General features: G+C 44.5%; 1 protein-coding gene across 1 annotated transcript in view; it reads right to left on the minus strand.

The window, feature by feature from the left end:
* LOC123481278 (protein-cysteine N-palmitoyltransferase HHAT-like protein) overlaps positions 1–19,859 on the minus strand; it is a gene marked incomplete at its 5' end in the record, with an annotated part of 48,630 nt that extends 28,771 nt beyond the window's left edge. Inside the window, 5 exons of the mRNA XM_045218058.1 lie at positions 8,358–8,529; positions 9,061–9,270; positions 18,805–18,999; positions 19,557–19,670; positions 19,779–19,859. Coding sequence (XP_045073993.1) covers positions 8,358–8,529; positions 9,061–9,270; positions 18,805–18,999; positions 19,557–19,670; positions 19,779–19,859 — 772 coding nt within the window. The remainder of the gene's footprint in view (positions 1–8,357; positions 8,530–9,060; positions 9,271–18,804; positions 19,000–19,556; positions 19,671–19,778) is intronic.
* Between the last annotated feature and the right edge of the window lie 595 nt (positions 19,860–20,454).

Consider the following 20,454-nt stretch of genomic DNA (forward strand, 5'->3'; position numbering starts at 1 on the left):
TTAAGGGGTTTATGAAAAGTATATTTCCATCTTGACTTTTACATAAGTCCTTTGTATTGGTGTGACTTGACGGACCAGATGGGACTCATTCCCTCCCAAACTAAAAGGAGAAACCCATGCTTTCTCTGGTGGGCACAACCTACCTGGCACCCCTATAAATAACCTCAAGTCAAAACCGTTACATAAAAAATGGCACCCCAGATGGGACTTCAACATTGAGAACTAACCAAAGCAAATCTTTTGAGTGGAATTAAAATAATGGATTCACTACAAGAAAATGTGCTCATCCATATCCTACCTGTCAATGGGAATACACAGGGCCATTCTGACTACCGAGCCAACAATACAAATCATAATGTGAATGGAAATAATGGAGTTGATTTGGGCCAGAGCCCTGGGAATCTAAATGCTCGGTCTGGACCACAGGCCACAGGTCTAACTAGTAACTCACTTATTGACATGGATCTGTGTGAAAGTACTGAGCTAGCCCTCCCTCTGACGCCCCACCTTCCTCCATTGTCTGGTTTATCTCCAGAGGTTGTAGTCTTACAACTTCAAGGTGACATCCTTGATATTCGTAAGACTCAACAACATCTCCAAACTCTAATCCATCATAAATTCAAATGTCTGAGTGTAGAGCAACAACAGAGTGCCATGGAATTCAGAAACTCACTGAGTACTCTAACCCACACTCTGACAGAGCTCAGTGAGAGTGGAAGACAGGAAATTACTGGTGCTATGGACAGGCAGTTTGACTACCAACAAAGCCAACTCACTGCCACTCTCCAGTGGCGCCTGCAACATCATCACACTGAGGTCCTCAAGGACGTCAATTCAGTATTTTCTCCCCTGGTTAACACTGTAGACCACTTGCAGACAGCGCTCTCTAATTGTGTTAAAATGTTGGATGATGTGTCTGTTGACATGGCCTCCATTAGGCACAACTCCTTGCACAGAGCTTCTCTTGTGTCCACTTCTGTTCAGACCACTGAGGGCCAAGCGGGCACCTCAGAACAGCCAAGACAAGGCCATGCTACAGCCACCCCTTGCAGGATGCAATCCACCATGCATCCTGGTGTTCATTTTCATGGTCCCATAACTCCCTCACCCTCTACTTCCTCAATCCCTCCTAGCTCTTTTGTTCATGGTGATTTGAGTAGACGTCATGTGGGAGCGATGCCCATTAAATTGCAATTTCCCACCTTTGGGAAAAAGGATGACAGTCCTGATCCGCTAATGTATCTGGAAAGATGTCATGACTTTCTTGCCCTCAATCCCCTGGCTGACGAAGAACTCCTTGCCACATTGAGGAATGTGTTGCATGGGACAGCTCGAGACTGGTGGGATGTGGCACGTCTCACCACTACCTCCTGGGCTGACTTTGAGGCCAAGTTTTCCTCTGCATTTCTGTCTGAGGACTACACAGATGAGCTGGCAGACAGAGTCAGAATCGAGTGCAAAGGGAGAATGAGAATATCCGTGACTTTGCATACGGTTACCACTTCCTGTGCAGAAGGTGGAAACCTGGCATTGAGGAGGAAGAGGTCGTTAAGTTGATCTTGAAGAACATCAACCCACTACTAGCCAGTCAACTCAGAGAAAGAGTCACCACTGTCGATGGACTGGTTCGCCTGGGACAGCAGTTCGAGAAGGACAGAGAATGCCAACAGCAATATGAACAGAGAAAGAAACAGACACCCAAACAGTTACCCAAGCCAGATCATCAACCACAGCCAGAGTCTCCAGCCAAGACCCTCCCATGTTCTGTTGGAGATGTAGCCGAAAGGGACATTCTTCAGCTACATGTCCAAGACCGTATCAAGTAAACCCTTCCAGAAACCACAAATCACAACAGGCCAACACACCTAACACACTTCGCAGGAACGACCATCCTACTCTGGGTGCTTTGACCAGAGCTGGAAACCTCAAGAGTTACTGCCTACGCCCCCGCCGACATCCCCTTCCTTTCAGTTAATACCACACCAGCTGGTGTTACCCCTGTCCATAGGCCCATGGACAGGAAGAGCCATCCTGGACACCGGGTCATCCTACACTGCTCAATGAGAAACTGTGGAAGGAGGTTCAAGGTCCAAAATACAACTTGAAGCCGTGGACAGAAGGTCCACTGTATCTGGCTGACGGTGAGGCTAAGCGACCACTTGGATGGAGTGAGGTGGAGTTCGCCTGTGTAACCGCTCCTATATGATTCCTTCGGTTATCCTACAAACCAAGAACCTTGCTTTTCCTGTCGTGTTGGGAATTGATTTCATGTACTTCAGTGGTGTCCAGATTGATATCGACACACAATTGCTACTGGTTTCCAAACAATCCGAGCAAGAAGCATTTCTTCCAATCAGAAGTTACAAAGTTACATGATTGGGGTCCAAATGTGGCAGTCTTCTCTGCCGTTGCTCGGTACCACTAACCCTGGGTAAAACTTCTGATGATCTCCTTTTACAGGCTGTAAGAAGAGCTCAGCTGGAACAGCCAGAGGAGTTAAGGCTGTTGGAACAGCTGCAGAATAATGCTGAGTGTGTACTTCAAAGCTAGGACGCACCGGACTCCTGAAGCACAAAATATTCCTTACACAGGAAATGCCGATCACAAAAGCCATATCGTTTGTCCCCAGCGGCTAATCATCCAAAAGGGACTCATTAATGATATGTTGACACAAGATATAATAGAACGTTCCTCCTCTCCCTGGGCTGCTCCTGTTGTCCTCATTCCAAAAAAAGACCGGTGGTCTTAGATTTTGTGTGGACTATAGGAAGACCAACAATGTTTCCCAGACTGATGCCTATCCTCTTCCCACCATCCACGAGATCCTGGAGTCATTGTCTGGCGCTGTTGTGTTCACTACCCTTGACCTCAATAGTGGCTATTGGCAGGTTGAGATGGACCAGGAAAGCAAGACAAGACTGCTTTTGTCTGTGCTGAGGGCTTGTTTTCCTTTAAGGTGATGCCTTTTGGATTAAAGAATGCACCTGCCACTTTCCAAAGACTCATGGAGATTGCGTTAGGTGAGCTCAAAGGGAAGATATGTTTCGTCTACCTGGGACGATATAATTATCTACTCCCAGAACAGAGAGCAACACTTTCAAGACCTTCAAGCAGTGTTGGACAAGCTAAGAGAAGCTGGTCTGACAGTGAACATGAAGAAGAGCAACTTCTGCCAAACCTCCTGAAGTTCCTTGGCCATATTGTGTCTTGTGATGGTATTCATGTGGATCCTGAAAAGACCAAGGCTGTACAAGACTTCCCTGTGCCAACTACACTCAAGGCCCTTCAACGGTTCCTTGGGATGGCTGGATGGTACCATCGGTTTGTGTGGAACTTCTCCCAGGTGGCAGAACCCCTCAACGGGTTGCGCGAAAAGGAGCGGAAATTCCGATGGACGGCAGAGTGCCAGAACTCCTTTGAAACCCTGAAACGACACCTCGTCACACCTCCTATTTTGGGTCATCCCAACTTTGATTTCCCTTTTGTTGTTTACACTGATGCAAGTGATGTTGGACTTGGTGCTGTCCTAGTCCAACAGACTGGACTTGGTACTGAAGAAGTGCTAGCGTGCCAGTCGGACATTGAATGGAGCAGAACGGAACTACTCCACAATCCGAGCAAGAGTGCCTTGCAGTTGTCTGGGCTTTGGAAAAGTGGAGGTACTATCTGGAGGGAAGACACTTCACTGTGGTCACTGACCATTCCTCCCTTGTGTGGGTGTTCAAGACCAACAAACCAAGCACCAGGCTCATCAGATGGGCTCTACGGTTGCAAGAGTTCACCTTTGCAGTAGAATACAGGAAAGGAAAATACAACACTGTTCCAGATGCCTTATCCAGAGCTCCTGCTTGTGGTAATGGTGGCCCTCATCTTACATGTGCTACTGTCCTGTCTAGCAGCTCGAGACTCACCCAAAACTGACTTTCCCATCTCTGATGAGGTCATTTGGAAAGCCCAACAGGATGATCCAGAAGTACAGGCTTTGTACCAGACTATCCTGGAAGATGGAGAAAAGATGGTTAACCCTACCACAAAGCTTGACCATCATTGAAGACAAAGTCTACCGAGTTGTACAACTACCTCACAGAACACTCACCAAATGTACATACCTGAAACTCTACGCCTTCAACTGCTTCAACATTTCCATGAAGACCCATTAGCTGGTCATTTGGGCAGGTTCAAAACCTACAAACGTTTGCAAGCATTACTGTACTGGCCACATCTGAGCATGGATGTGAAGTCACATATCCGAAACTGTCAGGTTTGTCAAATGTACAAACCAGAAGGTAGAAAACCTGCTGGCAAGTTGCAGCAAACTGTGGTTACCCGACCTTGGGAAATGTTAGGAGTGGATTTGATGGGTCCATTTCCTAGAAGCTCCAATCAGAATGTGTACATGCTTGTTTTTGTTGATTACTATTCCAAGTGGGTTGAGCTCTTTGCCCTCGTCAGGCCACAGCAAGGACCGTCTCTAACATCCTTACGAAAGAGATCCTGACTCGCTGGGGAGTGCCTGATTACATCCTGTCTGATCGAGGTTCCCAATTTGTCTCTGATCTCTTTGGAGAGACCTGCCAAAGATGGAACCTGAGACAGAAGTTGACCACAGCCTATCACCCACAGACCAACCTCACTGAGAGAGTAAATCGAACCTTGAAGACAATGGTTGCTTCCTATGTAGGACCCAGCACAAACACTGGGACAAGCACCTTCACGAGTTTCGATTTGCCCTGAATTCTGCTGTGCAAGAGTCCACTGGAGTCACACCTGCAGAGCTGAACCTAAGTCGTCTCCTCCGAGGACCCTTGGATATGGTGCTACAGCCCCAGCAGCTTACTCCAGACGCTGCTTGCTATGACCAGGTAGTCCATCTCCACGACTTCGAGAGCTCTTGTCTCAAGGAACATGATCCAGGCTCGACTCAAGCAGAAGAGAAATTATGATAAGAACAGACGAGACATGCAGTTCCAGCTTCGTGATCGGGTGTGGCTTCGCTCTCATCCTTACTCAAAGCTGAACAATTCTTCTCGGCCAAGCTCGCTCCTAAATGGCAAGGACCATATAGGATTGTGGAGCAGATGGGCCCCTTTGAACTACCGAGTGGTGAAAGAGGACACAGGTGAAGATATGCGCGTTGTCCATGTCTCACGCCTTAAGGCCTGTTACCCCTCGGCTGAGGAATTGGAGGAGATTGAGCGCCGCAAGGTCCTGGAGATCTTTGAAGAGGAAAGTAAGGAGACTTTTCTCGGATTCCCAGACCCAGGAAGTCTCACGGCTTAATGCCTGTGACCCCTCAGCTGAGGAGCGTGAGCACCAAAAGTAATGAATATTTTTGTAGAGGAAAGTGATGAGGAGACCTTTCTCGGTTTCCCCGACCAAGATCTGCCTTCCCGACAATGGTCGGCTTTTTCCAGGGGGAGGGGGTGTGTGACGGCCCTGAATATTTCTGAACCGTCTCAGTGCTTCTCCTTCTAATAGGGCGCTTCCCCTTTAATTCCTCATTAAATAGCCAGCATCAGCTGCGCAAAAAAAAGTGGTGATTGAGACATGAATGAGGATGTGGGACGACCTTCAGTTGATGAAGCTTCGCCATTACGTTTGTTTTGTTGCCTTACAGTGTGTTTTGTAGCCTTAAAGCGGTTTACCCAGGATTGGATCCACTCTGTGCGTCTGTGACTACCACTCTCCGTTGGTTTTCGTGGCCTTTTCTCCGCTGGAGAGCTGTTGGCGGATTGTCTGACTGACCGACTGACTACAACTTTTTTGTACACGGTATTTCATTTGTTTGGGGTGATGTATACTGTGATTTACGTAGTTGTGAGGACGTATTATTCTTTGGGTAGTCTTTGATACGCTTTATAGTTGTGTTACAAAATAAGTGTTATTTTGAGTGTATGAATATACTGGGTTTATGCTACGGACAAACGTTGCGGGACTAAGGGCCACTTGAGTCACTGAACTTATTTACCGGGCTGGACTCTTTTTATGCCCGAGGTACAGGACATTTCTAAATGAACATAAGTGCAGTGATTTGTTATATTGTTGTGTGTGGGTGTGGGTGATCATTTATGTTGTTAATACAACCACGCAAAAGAATACACTTGTTTGAAGTTCTTTCCAAGGTTTTAAGGGGTTTATGAAAAGTATATTTCCATCTTGACTTTTACATAAGTCCTTTGTATTGGTGTGACTTGACGGACCAGATGGGACTCATTCCCTCCCAAACTAAAAGGAGAAACCCATGCTTTCTCTGGTGGGCACAACCTACCTGGCACCCCTATAAATAACCTCAAGTCAAAACCGTTACAATACACCAGGCTATAGAAGGCCAGACCAACTACAGGAGACAGAGAGAGAGACCAGTCATACACCAGGCTATAGTAGGCCAGACCAACTACAGGAGACAGAGAGAGAGACCAGTCATACACAAGGCTATAGTAGGCCAGACCAACTACAGGAGACAGAGAGAGAGACCAGTCATACACCAGGTTATAGAAGGCCAGACCAAGTACAGGAGACAGAGAGAGAGACCAGTCATACACCAGGTTATAGTAGGCCAGACCAACTACAGGAGACAGAGAGAGAGACCAGTCATACACCAGGCTATAGAAGGCCAGACCAACTACAGGAGACAGAGAGAGAGACCAGTCATACACCAGGTTATAGTAGGCCAGACCAACTACAGGAGACAGAGAGAGAGACCAGTCATACACCAGGCTATAGTAGGCCAGACCTACTACAGGAGACAGAGAGAGAGACCAGTCATACACCAGGTTATAGAAGGCCAGACCAACTACAGGATACAGAGAGAGAGACCAGTCATACACCAGGTTATAGAAGGCCAGACCAACTACAGGAGACAGAGTGAGAGACCAGTCATACACCAGGTTATAGAAGGCCAGACCAACTACAGGAGACAGAGAGAGAGACCAGTCATACACCAGGTTATAGTAGGCCAGACCAACTACAGGAGACAGAGAGAGAGACCAGTCATACACCAGGCTACAGAAGGCCTGACCAACTACAGGAGACAGAGAGACCAGTCATACACCAGGTTATAGAAGGCCAGACCAACTACAGAAGACAGAGAGAGAGACCAGTCATACACCAGGCTATAGTAGGCCAGACCTACTACAGGAGACAGAGAGAGAGACCAGTCATACACCAGGCTATAGAAGGCCAGACCAACTACAGGAGACAGAGAGAGAGACCAGTCATACACCAGGCTACAGAAGGCCAGACCAACTACAGGAGACAGAGAGAGAGAGACCAGTCATACACCAGGCTATAGTAGGCCAGACCAACTACAGGAGACAGACAGAGAGACCAGTCATACACCAGGCCAGACCAACTACAGGAGACAGAGAGAGAGACCAGTCATACACCAGGTTATAGTAGGCCAGACCAACTACAGGAGACAGAGAGAGAGACCAGTCATACACCAGGTTATAGTAGGCCAGACCAACTACAGGAGACAGAGAGAGAGACCAGTCATACACCAGGCTACAGAAGGCCTGACCAACTACAGGAGACAGAGAGACCAGTCATACACCAGGTTATAGAAGGCCAGACCAACTACAGAAGACAGAGAGAGAGACCAGTCATACACCAGGCTATAGTAGGCCAGACCTACTACAGGAGACAGAGAGAGAGACCAGTTATACACCAGGCTATAGAAGGCCAGACCAACTACAGGAGACAGAGAGAGAGACCAGTCATACACCAGGTTATAGAAGGCCAGACCAACTACAGGAGACAGAGAGAGAGACCAGTCATACACCAGGCTACAGAAGGCCAGACCAACTACAGGAGACAGACAGAGAGACCAGTCATACACCAGGCCAGACCAACTACAGGAGACAGAGAGAGAGACCAGTCATACACCAGGTTATAGAAGGCCAGACCAACTACAGGAGACAGAGAGAGAGACCAGTCATACACCAGGTTATAGTAGGCCAGACCAACTACAGGAGACAGAGAGAGAGACCAGTCATACACCAGGCTATAGTAGGCCAGACCAACTACAGGAGACAGACAGAGAGACCAGTCGTACACCAGGCCAGACCAACTACAGGAGACAGACAGAGAGACCAGTCATACACCAGGCCAGGCCAACTACAGGAGACAGAGAGAGAGACCAGTCATACACCAGGCTATAGTAGGCCAGACCAACTACAGGAGACAGACAGAGAGACCAGTCATACACCAGGCCAGACCAACTACAGGAGACAGACAGAGAGACCAGTCATACACCAGGCCAGGCCAACTACAGGAGACAGAGAGAGACCAGTCATACACCAGGTTATAGAAGGCCAGACCAACTACAGGAGACAGACAGACATGTTAATATTACAGACCTACAGCCCAGTCAGACATGTGTTTGAGCAGCTTCATGTCCGTGGGGATGCTCAGGATGTACAGGAAGTGGAAGAGGATGTCCACCGTTAATATGACCCCCAGTTGAACGAGACCCTGCAGAGATATGTTCCATATCGCCCCCTCCTTACGGGTCAAGTCAGCCTTGTTGACCTGGAGGAGACACGCACGCACACACACACACACACACACACACACACACATACACACACACACACACACACACACACACACACACACACACACGTGCACAGGTAAGATGAGCCTGTCGACGGCAGGAGACACCAACACTGTCAGTCACTGATGCTCTCTGCATTTTGCATTTGATATTATGTGAGCATTTACATAATATGTACCTGAACATAGAACTGAGTCTATAGGTTACATGTTGTGTACCTGAACATATAACTTGTTGAAGGTCATGATGTTTACCTGAACACAGAACTTGTCGAAGGTCATGATGTTTACCTGAGCGTATAACTTGTTGAAGGTCATGATGTTTACCTGAGCGTAGAACTTGTCGAAGGTCATGATGTTTACCTGAGCGTAGAACTTGTTGAAGGTCATGATGTTTACCTGAGCGTAGAACTTGTCGAAAGTCATGATGTTTACCTGAACGTAGAACTTGTCGAAGGTCATGATGTTTACCTGAGCGTAGAACTTGTCGAAGGTCATGATGTTTACCTGAGCGTAGAACTTGTCGAAGGTCATGATGGGTCCGAAGTAGAAGAAAGGCAGGTAGAAGTTGTACTTGAGGAGTTCCAGGATACTGTAGTTTCCTTCTTTCTTCTCACAGTTCTCCAGAGCAAAACTCATACAGCGCATGATGGTGAACCCACAGCCACCATAGAACAGGACGGAGCGCAGCTCAAAACCCCCCGTCATAAAACCAGCCTGGTGGAGAGGGAGAGGAAGAGGAGGGTTAGAGGAGAGGAAGAGGGAGAGGGAGGAGAGGGAGGAGATGGAGGAGAGAGGGAGGAGAGGGAGGAGAGAGGGAGGAGAGAGGGAGGAGGGAGAGGAAGAGGAGGGTTAGAGGAGAGGAGGGAGAGGAAGAGGGAGAGGAAGAGGAGGGTTAGAGGAGAGGTGGGAGAGGAAGAGGAAGAGGAGGGTTAGAGGAGAGATGGGAGAGGAAGAGGAAGAGGAGGGTTAGAGGAGAGATGGGAGAGGAAGAGGAGGGTTAGAGGGGAGGAGGGAGAGGAAGAGGAGGGTTAGAGGGGAGGGAGAGGAAGAGGAGGGTTAGAGGAGAGGAGGGAGAGAAGAGGAAGAGGAGGGTTAGAGGAGAGGAGGGAGAGGAAAGAGGAAGAGGAGGGTTAGAGGGGAGGAGGGAGAGGAAGAGGGGGGTTAGAGGAGAGGAGGGAGAGGAAAGAGGAAGAGGAGGGTTAGAGGAGAGGAGGGAGAGGAAAGAGGAAGAGGAGGGTTAGAGGAGAGGAGGGAGAGGAAAGAGGAAGAGGAGGGTTAGAGGAGAGGAGGGAGAGGAAAGAGGAAGAGGAGGGTTAGAGGAGGGAGAGGAAAGAGATTTAAGGTAAAAAAGTATTTAGTCAGCCACCAATTGTGCAAGTTCTCCCACTTAAAAAGATGAGAGAGGCCTGTAATTTTCATCATAGGTACACGTCAACTATGACAGACAAAATGAGAAAAGAAAAATCCTGAAAATCACATTGTAGGATTTTTAATGAATTTATTTGCAAATTATGGTGGAAAATAAGTATTTGGTCAATAACAAAAGTTTCTCAATACTTTGTTATATACCCTTTGTTGGCAATGACACAGGTCAAACGTTTTCTGTAAGTCTTCACAAGGTTTTCTCACACTGTTGCTGGTATTTTGGCCCATTCCTCCATGCAGATTTCCTCTAGAGCAGTGATGTTTTGGGGCTGTCGCTGGGCAACACAGACTTTCAACTCCCTCCAAAAATTTCTATGGGGTTGAGATCTGGAGACTGGCTAGGCCACTCCAGGACCTTGAAATGCTTCTTACGAAGCCACTCCTTCGTTGCCCGGGCGGTGTGTTTGGGATCATTGTCATGCTGAAAGACCCAGCCACGTTTCATCTTCAATGCCCTTGCTGATGGAAGGAGGTTTTCAATCAAAATCTCACGATACATGGCCCCATTCATTCTTTCCTTTACACGGATCAGTCGTCCTGGTCCCTTTGCAGAAAAACAGCCCCAAAGCATGATGTTTCCACCCCCATGCTTCACAGTAGGTATGGTGTTCTTTGGATGCAACTCAGCATTCTTTGTCCTCCAAACACGACAAGTTGAGTTTTTACCAAAAAGTTCTATTTTGGTTTCATCTGACCATATGACATTCTCCCAATCCTCTTCTGGATCATCCAAATGCACTCTAGCAAACTTCAGACGGGCCTGGACATGTACTGGCTTAAGCAGGGGGACACGTCTGGCACTGCAGGATTTGAGTCCCTGGCGTAGTGTGTTACTGATGGTAGGCTTTGTTACTTTGGTCCCAGCTCTCTGCAGGTCATTCACTAGGTCCCCCCGTGTGGTTCTGGGATTTTTGCTCACCGTTCTTGTGATCATTTTGACCCCACGGGGTGAGATCTTGCGTGGAGCCCCAGATCGAGGGGAGATTATCAGTGGTCTTGTATGTCTTCCATTTCCTAATAATTGCTCCCACAGTTGATTTCTTCAAACCAAGCTGCTTACCTATTGCAGATTCAGTCTTCCCAGCCTGGTGCAGGTCTACAATTTTGTTTCTGGTGTCCTTTGACAGCTCTTTGGTCTTGGCCATAGTGGAGTTTGGAGGGTGACTGTTTGAGGTTGTGGACAGGTGTCTTTTATACTGATAACAAGTTCAAACAGGTGCCATTAATACAGGTAACGAGTGGAGGACAGAGGAGCCTCTTAAAGAAGAAGTTACAGGTCTGTGAGAGCCAGAAATCTTGCTTGTTTGTAGGTGACCAAATACTTATTTTCCACCATAATTGTGTCCTTCAAACTTTGCTTTCGTCAAAGAATCCTCCATTTGCAGCAATTACAGCCTTGCAGACCTTTGGCATTCTAGTTGTCAATTTGTTGAGGTAATTCGCAGTGCTAGCTGTGCCACTAGAGATCCTGGTTCGAATCCAGGCTCTGTCGTAGCCGGCCGCGACCGGGCGACCCATGGGGCGGCGCGCAATTGGCCCAGCGTCGTCCAGGGTAGGGGAGGGAATGGCCGGCAGGGATGTAGCTCAGTAGATAGAGCATGGCGTTTGCAACGCCTGGGTTGTGGGTTCGTTTCCCACAGGGGGTATGAAATTTTTTTTTTTAAATAAAAATTATGCACTAACTGTAAGTCGCTCTGGATAAGAGCGTCTGCTAAATGACTAAAATGTAAATGTAAAATGTAATCTGAAGAGATTTCATCCCATGCTTCCTGAAGCACCTCCCACAAGTTGGATTGGCTTGATGGGCACTTCTTACGTACCATACGGTCAAGCTGCTCCCACAACAGCTCAATAGGGTTGAGATCCAGTGACTGTGCTGGCCACTCCATTATAGACAGAATACCAGCTGACTGCTTCTTCCCTAAATAGTTATTGCCTAGTTTGGATGTCACGCCCTGGCTCTGGGGACTCTTATATGTTGAGCCAGGGTGTGTAGGGTCTATGTTTTGTGTTCTATGTTCAGTTTCTAGTTCATGTGTTTTCTAGGTTGGCCGGGGTGGTTCTCAATCAGAGGCAACGAGAATCAGCTGTTGCTTGTTGTCTCTGATTGGGAACCATACTTAGGCAGCCTGTTGTGCACTTGTGTTTTGTGGGATCTTGTTCCGTGTTGGTTTGTGTTCATGACCGACGACTTCACGTTTCGTTTTGTTGTTTTGTATTTTGTATCGTGTTGCTAGTACACTATTAAAGAAATGTACGCATATCACGCTGCGCCTTGGTCCAATCATTATGACGATCGTGACAGAAGATCCCACCAATACAGGACCAAGCAGCGTGTCCAGGAGCAAACGCCGGAGGTAACGTTAGTGGATGTCCTCCTCGGTTGGGGGCAGATCACGGAGGAGGAGGCCGTCCGTTACCGGAGGGCGATGAAGGGGGAGACCCAGGCAGGAGAGGAGAAGCGGCGCCAACCGGGCCGTCGTCGGACAGGCGAGAGGCACCCCCAATAATTTTTTTTGGTCCAATCATTATGACGATCGTGACATTGGAGCTGTGCTTTGGGTTATTGTCCTGTTGTAGGAGGAAATTGGCTCCAATCAAGCGCCGTCCACGGGGTATGGCATGGCATTGCAAAATGGAGTGATAGCCTTCCTTCTTCAAGATCCCTTTTACCCTGTACAAATCTCCCACTTTACCACCACCAAAGCACCCCCAGACCATCACATTGCCTCCACCATGCTTGAGAGATGGCATCAAGCACTCCTCCATCATCTTTTCCATTGGTCTGCGTCTCACAAATGTTGTTCTTTGTGATCTGAACACCTCAAACTTCGATTTGTCTGTTCATAACACTTTTTTCCAATCTTCCTCTGTCCAGTGTCTGTGTTTTTTTTCCCCATCTTAATCTTTTCTTTTTATTGGCCAGTCTGAGATATGGCTTTTTCTTTGCAACTCTGCCTAGAAGGTCAGCATCCCGGAGTTGCCTCTTCACTGTTGACGTTGAGACTGGTGTTTTGCGGGCACTACTTAATGAAGCTGCCAGTTGAGGACCTGTGAGGCGTCTGTTTCTCAAACTAGACACTAATGTATTTGTCCTCTTGCTCAGTTGTGCACTGGGGCCTCCCACTCCTCTTTCTATTCTGGTTAGAGCCAGTTTGCGCTGTTCTGTGAAGGGAGTAGTGTACAGCGTTGTACGAGATCTTCAGTTTCTTGGCAATTTCTCGCAATGAATAGCCTTCATTTCTCAGAACAAAAATAGACTGACGAGTTTCAGAAGAAAGTTATTTGTTTCTGGCCATTTTGAGCCTGTAATTGAACCCACAATTGCTGATGCTCCAGATACTCAACTAGTCTCAAAAAGGCCAGTTTTATTGCTTCTTTAATCAGCACAACAGTTTTCAGCTGTGCTAACATTTGCAAAAGGGTTTTCTAATGATCAATTAGCCTTTTAAAATGATAAACTTGGATTAGCAAACACAACGTGCCATTGGAACACAGAACTGATGGTTGCTGATAATCGGCCTCTGTACGCCTATGTAGATATTCCATAGAAAATATGCCGTTTCCAGCTACAATAGCCATTTACAACATTAACAATGTCTACACTGTATTTCTGATCAGTTTGAAGTTATTTTAATGGAGAAAAATGTTGCTTTTCTTTCGAAAACAAGGACATTTCTAAGTGACCCCAACTTTTAAACGGCAGTGTATATACAGTGGGGAAAAAAAGTATTTAGTCAGCCACCCATTGTGCAAGTTCTCCCACTTAAAAAGATGAGACAGGCCTGTAATTTTCATCATAGGTACACGTCAACTATGACAGACAAAATGAGAAAACATTTTCCAGAAAATCACATTGTAGGATTTTTTATGAATTTATTTGCAAATTATGGTGGAAAATAAGTATTTGGTCAATAACAAAAGTTTCTCAATACTTTGTTATATACCCTTTGCTTGCAATGACACAGGTCAAACGTTTTATGTAAGTCTTCACAAGGTTTTCCCACACTGTTGCTGGTATTTTGGCCCATTCCTCCATGCAGATCTCCTCTAGAGCAATGATGTTTTGGGGCTGTCGCTGGGCAACACGGACTTTCAACTCCCTCCAAAGATTTTCTATGGGGTTGAGATCTGTAGACTGGCTAGGCCACTCCAGGACCTTCAAATGCTTCTTACGAAGCCACTCCTTCGTTGCCCGGTGTGTTTGGGATCATTGTCATGCTGAAAGACCCAGCCACGTTTCATCTTCAATGCCCTTGCTGATGGAAGGAGGTTTTCACTCAAAATCTCACGATACATGGCCCCATTCATTCTTTCCTTTACACGGATCAGTCGTCCTGGTCCCTTTGCAGAAAAACAGCCCCAAAGCATGATGTTTCCACCCCCATGCTTCACAGTAGGTATGGTGTTCTTTGGATGCAACTCAGCATTCTTTGTCCTCCAAACACGACGAGTTGAGTTTTTACCAAAAAGTTATATTTTGGTTTCATCTGACCATATGACATTCTCCCAATCCTCTTCTGGATCATCCAAATGCACTCTAGCAAACTTCAGACGGGCCTGGACATGTACTGGCTTAAGCAGGGGGACACGTCTGGCACTGCAGGATTTGAGTCCCTGGCGGCGTAGTGTATTACTGATGGTAGGCTTTGTTACTTTGGTCCCAGCTCTCTGCAGGTCATTCACTATGTCCCCCCGTGTGGTTCTGGGATTTTTACTGACCTTTCTTGTGATCATTTTGACCCCACGGGGTGAGATCTTGCGTGGAGCCCCAGATCGAGGGAGATTATCAGTGTTCTTGTATGTCTTCCATTTCCTAATAATTGCTCCCACAGTTGATTTCTTCAACCAAGCTGCTTACCTATTGCAGATTCAGTCTTCCCAGCCTGGTGCAGGTCTACAATTTTGTTTCTGGTGTCCTTTGACAGCTCTTTGGTCTTGGCCATAGTGGAGTTTGGAGTGTGACTGTTTGAGGTTGTAGACAGGTGTCTTGTATACTGATAACAAGTTCAAGCAGGTGCCATTAATACAGGTAACGAGTGGAGGACAGAGGAGCCTCTTAAAGAAGAAGTTACAGGTCTGTGAGAGCCAGAAATCTTGCTTGTTTGTAGGTGACCAAATACTTATTTTCCACCATAATTTGCAAATAAATTCATAAAAAATCCTACAATGTGATTTTCTGGATTTTTTTTCCTCATTTTGTCTGTCATAGTTGACGTGTACCTATGATGAAAATTACAGACCTCTCTCATATTTCTAAATGGGATAACTTGCACAATTGGTGGCTGACTAAACACTTTTTTTCCCCACTGTATATACACTACCGGTCAAAAGTTTAAGAACACCTACTCATTCAAGGGTTTTTCTTTATTTTTACTGTTTTCTACATTGTAGAATAATAGTAAAGATATCAAAACTATGAAATTACACATATGTCACCTGTAATGCATTTCAATTAAAAGGTGAATTTATTTCCTTCTTAATGCGTTTGAGCCAATCAGTTGTGTTGTGACAAGGTAGGGGGGTATACAGAAGATAGCCCTATTTGGTAAAAGACCAAGTCCATATTATGGCAAAAACAGCTAAAATAAGCAAAGGGAAACAACAGTCCATCATTACTTTAAGACATGAAGGTCAGTCAATACGGAACATTTCAAGAACTTTCAAAGTTTCTTCAATTGCAGTCGCAAAAACCATCAAGCGCTATGATGAAACTGGCTCTCATGAGGACCGCCACAGGAATCGAAGACCCAGAGTTACCTCTGCTGCAGAGGATAAGTTCATTAGAGTTACCAGCTTCGGAAATTGCATCCCAAATAAATGCTTCACAGAGTTCAAGTAACAGACACATCTCAACATCAACTGTTCAGAGGAGACTGTGTGAATCAGACATTCATGGTCGAATTGCTGCAAAGAAACCACTACTAAAGGACACCAATAATAAGAAGACTTGCTTGGGCCAAGAAACACGAGCAATGGACATTAGACTGGTGGAGATTAGTCCTTTGGTCTGGAGTCCAAATTTGAGATTTTTGGTTCCAACCGCTGTGTCTTTGTGAGATGCGGTGTGGGTGAACGGATGATCTCCACATGTGTATATCCCACCGTAAAACATGGAGGAGGAGGTGTTATGGTGTGGGGGTGCATTGCTGGTTACACTGTCTGTGATTTATTTAGAATTCAAGGCACACTTAACCAGCATGGCTAATACAGCATTCTGCAGTGAAACGCCATCCCATCTGGTTTGGGCTTAGTGGGACTATCATTTGTTTTTCAACAGGACAATGACCCAACACACCTCCAGGCTGTGTATGGGCTATTTTACCAAGAAGGAGAGTGATGGAGTGCTGCATCAGATGACCTGGCCTCCACAATCCCCCGACCTCAACCAAGTTGAGATGGTTTGGGATGAGTCGAACCGCAGAGTGAAGGAAAAGCAGCCAACAAGTGCTCAGCATATGTGGGAACTCCTTCAAGACTGTTGGAAAAGCATTCCAGGTGAAGCTGGTTGCGGAAATGGTGTGCAAAGCTGTCATCAAGGCAAAGGGTGGCTTTTTTAAGTGTTTAACACTTTTTTGGTTACTAGATGATTCCATATGTGTTATTTCATAGTACAATGTAGAAAATAGTAAAAATTAGTAGGTGTTCTAAAACATTTGACCGGTAGTGTATATATATTTGTGTGAAAACAATATATGGGGGATTGGAAGTGATGCAGACAATTACATTGATGGAAGTTACAATCTATCTGCATAATTAAAGCTGATCTACCCCCTAAAAATAAAATTTAAATAAAAATTTGTAATAGCAGCATAGTAGTAGCAGTGTAGTAATAGTATAGTGGTAGTATAGTAATAGTATAGTGGTAGTATACTAATAGTATAGTGGTAGTATAGCAATAGTATAGTGGTAGTATAGTAATAGTATAGTAGCAGTATAGCAATAGTATAGTAGCAGTATGGTAATAGTATAGCAATAGTATAGTAATAGTATAGTGGAAGCATAGTAATAGTATAGTGGTAGTATAGTAATAGTATAGTGGTGGTATAGTAATAGTATAGTAGCAGTATAGTAATAGTATAGTAATAGTATAGTAATAGTATAGTGGTAGTATAGTAATAGTAAAGTGGTAGTATAGTAATAGTATAGTTGCAGTATAGCAATAGTATAGTGGTAGTATAGTAATAGTATAGCAGCAGTTTAGTAATAGTATAGTAGCAGTATGGTAATAGTATAGTAATAGTATAGTAATGGTATAGTGGTAGCATAGTAATAGTATAGTGGTAGTATAGTAATAGTATAGTGGTAGTATACTAATAGTATAGTAGTAGTATAGTAATAGCATAGTTGTAGTATAGTAACAGTATATGGGTAGTATAGTAATAGCATAGTGGTAGTATAGTAATAGATAGTATAGCGATAGTATAGTTGTAGTATAGTAATGGTATAGTAGAAGTATAGTAATAGTATAGTGGTAGTATAGTAACAGTAAAGTGGTAGTATAGTAATAGTATAGTATCAGTATAGTATTATATTAATAGTATAGTAGCAGTATAGTAATAGTATAGTTGTAGTAAAGTAATAGTATAGTAGCAGTATACTAATAGTATAGTGGTGGTATACTAATAGCATAGTAGCAGTATAGTAATAGCATAGTAGCAGTACAGTAATAGTATAGTAGCAGTATACCAATAGTAAAGTGGTAGTATAGTATTATATTAATAGTATGGTAGTAGTATAGTAATAGTATAGTTGTAGTATAGTAATAGTATAGCAGCAGTAAACTAATAGTATAGTGGTGGTATACTAATAGTATAGTGGTAGTATAGTAACAGTATAGTGGTAGTATAGTAATAGTATAGTGGTAGTATACTAATAGTATAGTGGTAGTATACTAATAGTATAGTGGTAGTATAGTAACAGTATATTGGTAGTATACTAATAGTATAGTGTTAGTATACTAATAGTGTAGTGGTAGTCTAGTATTATATTGATAGTATAGTAATTGTATGGTAATAGTATACTAATAGTATAGTGGTAGTATAGTATTATATTAATAGTATAGTAGCAGTATACTAATAGCATAGTGGTAGTATACTAATAGTATAGTAGCAGTATAGTAATAGTATAGTGGTAGTATAGTATTATATTAATAGTACAGTAATAGTATAGTAGCAGTATACTAATAGTATAGTGGTAGTATAGTATTATATTAATAGTATAGTAGCAGTATACTAATAGCATAGTGGTAGTATAGTAATATAGTAATAGTTCTGTAATAGTATAGTAATAGCATAGTAATGGTATAGTAATAGTATAGTAGCAGTATAGTGGCAGTATACTAATAGTATAGTAGTAGTATAGTATTATATTAATAGTACAGTAATAGTATAGTAGCAGTATACTAATAGTATAGTGGTAGTATAGTAATATATTAATAGTATAGTAATAGTATAGTAGCAATAGAGTAATAGTATAATAGTTTGTTGATAAATTGCACACAAGATCCAACCGAAATTTGACTTCCACTTTTAACCCAACCTCTCCGAAAGACACACATACACACATTTTTAGGAGAGGTGCGGGGGGCTGCCACACTGGGCGCCCGGGAGCTGTTGTTGTGGGGGGTTCAGTGCTTTACTCAAGGGCACAACGGAAGGCGATGGCATCTAGGATTTGATACCAGCAACCCTCCGGTTGTCAGCTCACTTCCCGTCAGATTGTTCCCCTCCAGTTGCTGGCTCTCCTCTCTTACCACTAGGCTACCTGCCGCCCAGTAGTAATGAATAGCAGTAACATAGTATAGTAGTGTATTCTTCATACCTGCCAGGATATGAATGGTTCCATCTTGAATGTGGACAGGATGGTGAGTCCAGCTAGGAAGCAGAGCCAGCGCAGTTTAACCAGAGAGATACTGTAGAGCAGTACACAGTGGGACAGGATCAGAGTGGTGAAGGTCCAACCCATAGAGACCAGCACCGCCAGGATACCATAACCCATGTACACCAGGGACCTATGCTGTGGACAGACAGAGAGAAAGAGTCAACATGTACACCAGGGACCTATGCTGTGGACAGACAGACAGACATACAGGCAGACAGACAGACAGACTGAATGAATGAATGAATGAATTCATGAACATGTACATCCGGGACCTATGCTGTGGACAGACAGAGAGACAGACAGACAGACAAACAGACCGACTGAATGAATGAATGAATTAATTAATTAATTAATGAATTAATTAATGAACATGTACATCCGGGACCTATGCTGTGGACAGACAGACAGGCTGTCCTTGTTTCAGTCCTCTGGGTACATAATGATATTGGGTGTAGTTGATTCATTCAGAAGATGGACATAAATGTCATTAAATGGACATAAATGTCATTGATCATATTGTCAATGTGATGTGTTGCACCAATTAGAAGCTGTTTTCTCTTTTCTCGAAGGTCACAAGCATACACAGAGCAAAGTCTATGGATAGATCTTTATGTACTGTATATATTTAAACATATGGATATATATTTGACCATTCGACCATTTTGGACAGAGTGTTGCAGATGTAAACCCACCTGTGGAGCCAGCATGGAGCAGATCTTAGCGAAGATCACGTGACCAGACAGGGCGAAGAGGATGTGGTCCCGGAATGTAGAGAACCACATCACCCACTCAAAGTCAGCCGTATCCTGCAGCCAGACAAAATAGAGTAGTGATCAATCATATCAGACTATGAGTTGTATCTATTTTTTACTACATATAAAAAGTTCAGCCTGAATCTAAAGCGTTCCTCTCACCATCTTCCTCCCGAGGTAGTACCACCCTGGTGTAAGGCTGGACTTGAACGTCTTTCTGTTTGCATTTGCTGGAAAAAAATACTTTGATTAGATTAGATTTTAAAGTTTTTAAAATTTGACAAAAATGTCATTCCATAATGCTTAGGACAAGTTTATTTGATCATTTGATATATTTCTAAGAAAGGCCTGGCTGCCCGCCAGATAAATGCTGGCTCATAGGGAATCCCAAGGCCATTAACCCAGAGGGGTTTAAGAAAGGATGGGTGGGTGGGCTCTACACTGTCTCAGGAAACCCTGTCTATATGAGGTATCACACTACAGGAAACCCTGTCTATATGAGGTATCACACTACAGGAAACCCTGTCTATATGAGGTATCACACTACAGGAAACCCTGTCAGAGGATCACACTACAGGAAACCCTGTCTATATGAGGTATCACACTACAGGTCCTACAGGAAACCCTGTCTATGAGGTATCACCTGTCATCACTTACAGGTCCTACAGGAAACCCTGTCTATATGAGGTATCACACTACAGGAAACCCTGTCTATATGAGGTATCACACTACAGGTCCTACAGGAAACCCTGTCTATATGAGGTATCACACTACAGGAAACCCTGTCTATATGAGGTATCACACTACAGGTCCTACAGGAAACCCTGTCTATATGAGG

This window comes from Coregonus clupeaformis, unplaced genomic scaffold (genome assembly GCF_020615455.1).
Source record: "Coregonus clupeaformis isolate EN_2021a unplaced genomic scaffold, ASM2061545v1 scaf1331, whole genome shotgun sequence".
In the NCBI taxonomy this organism is placed as follows: domain Eukaryota; kingdom Metazoa; phylum Chordata; class Actinopteri; order Salmoniformes; family Salmonidae; genus Coregonus; species Coregonus clupeaformis.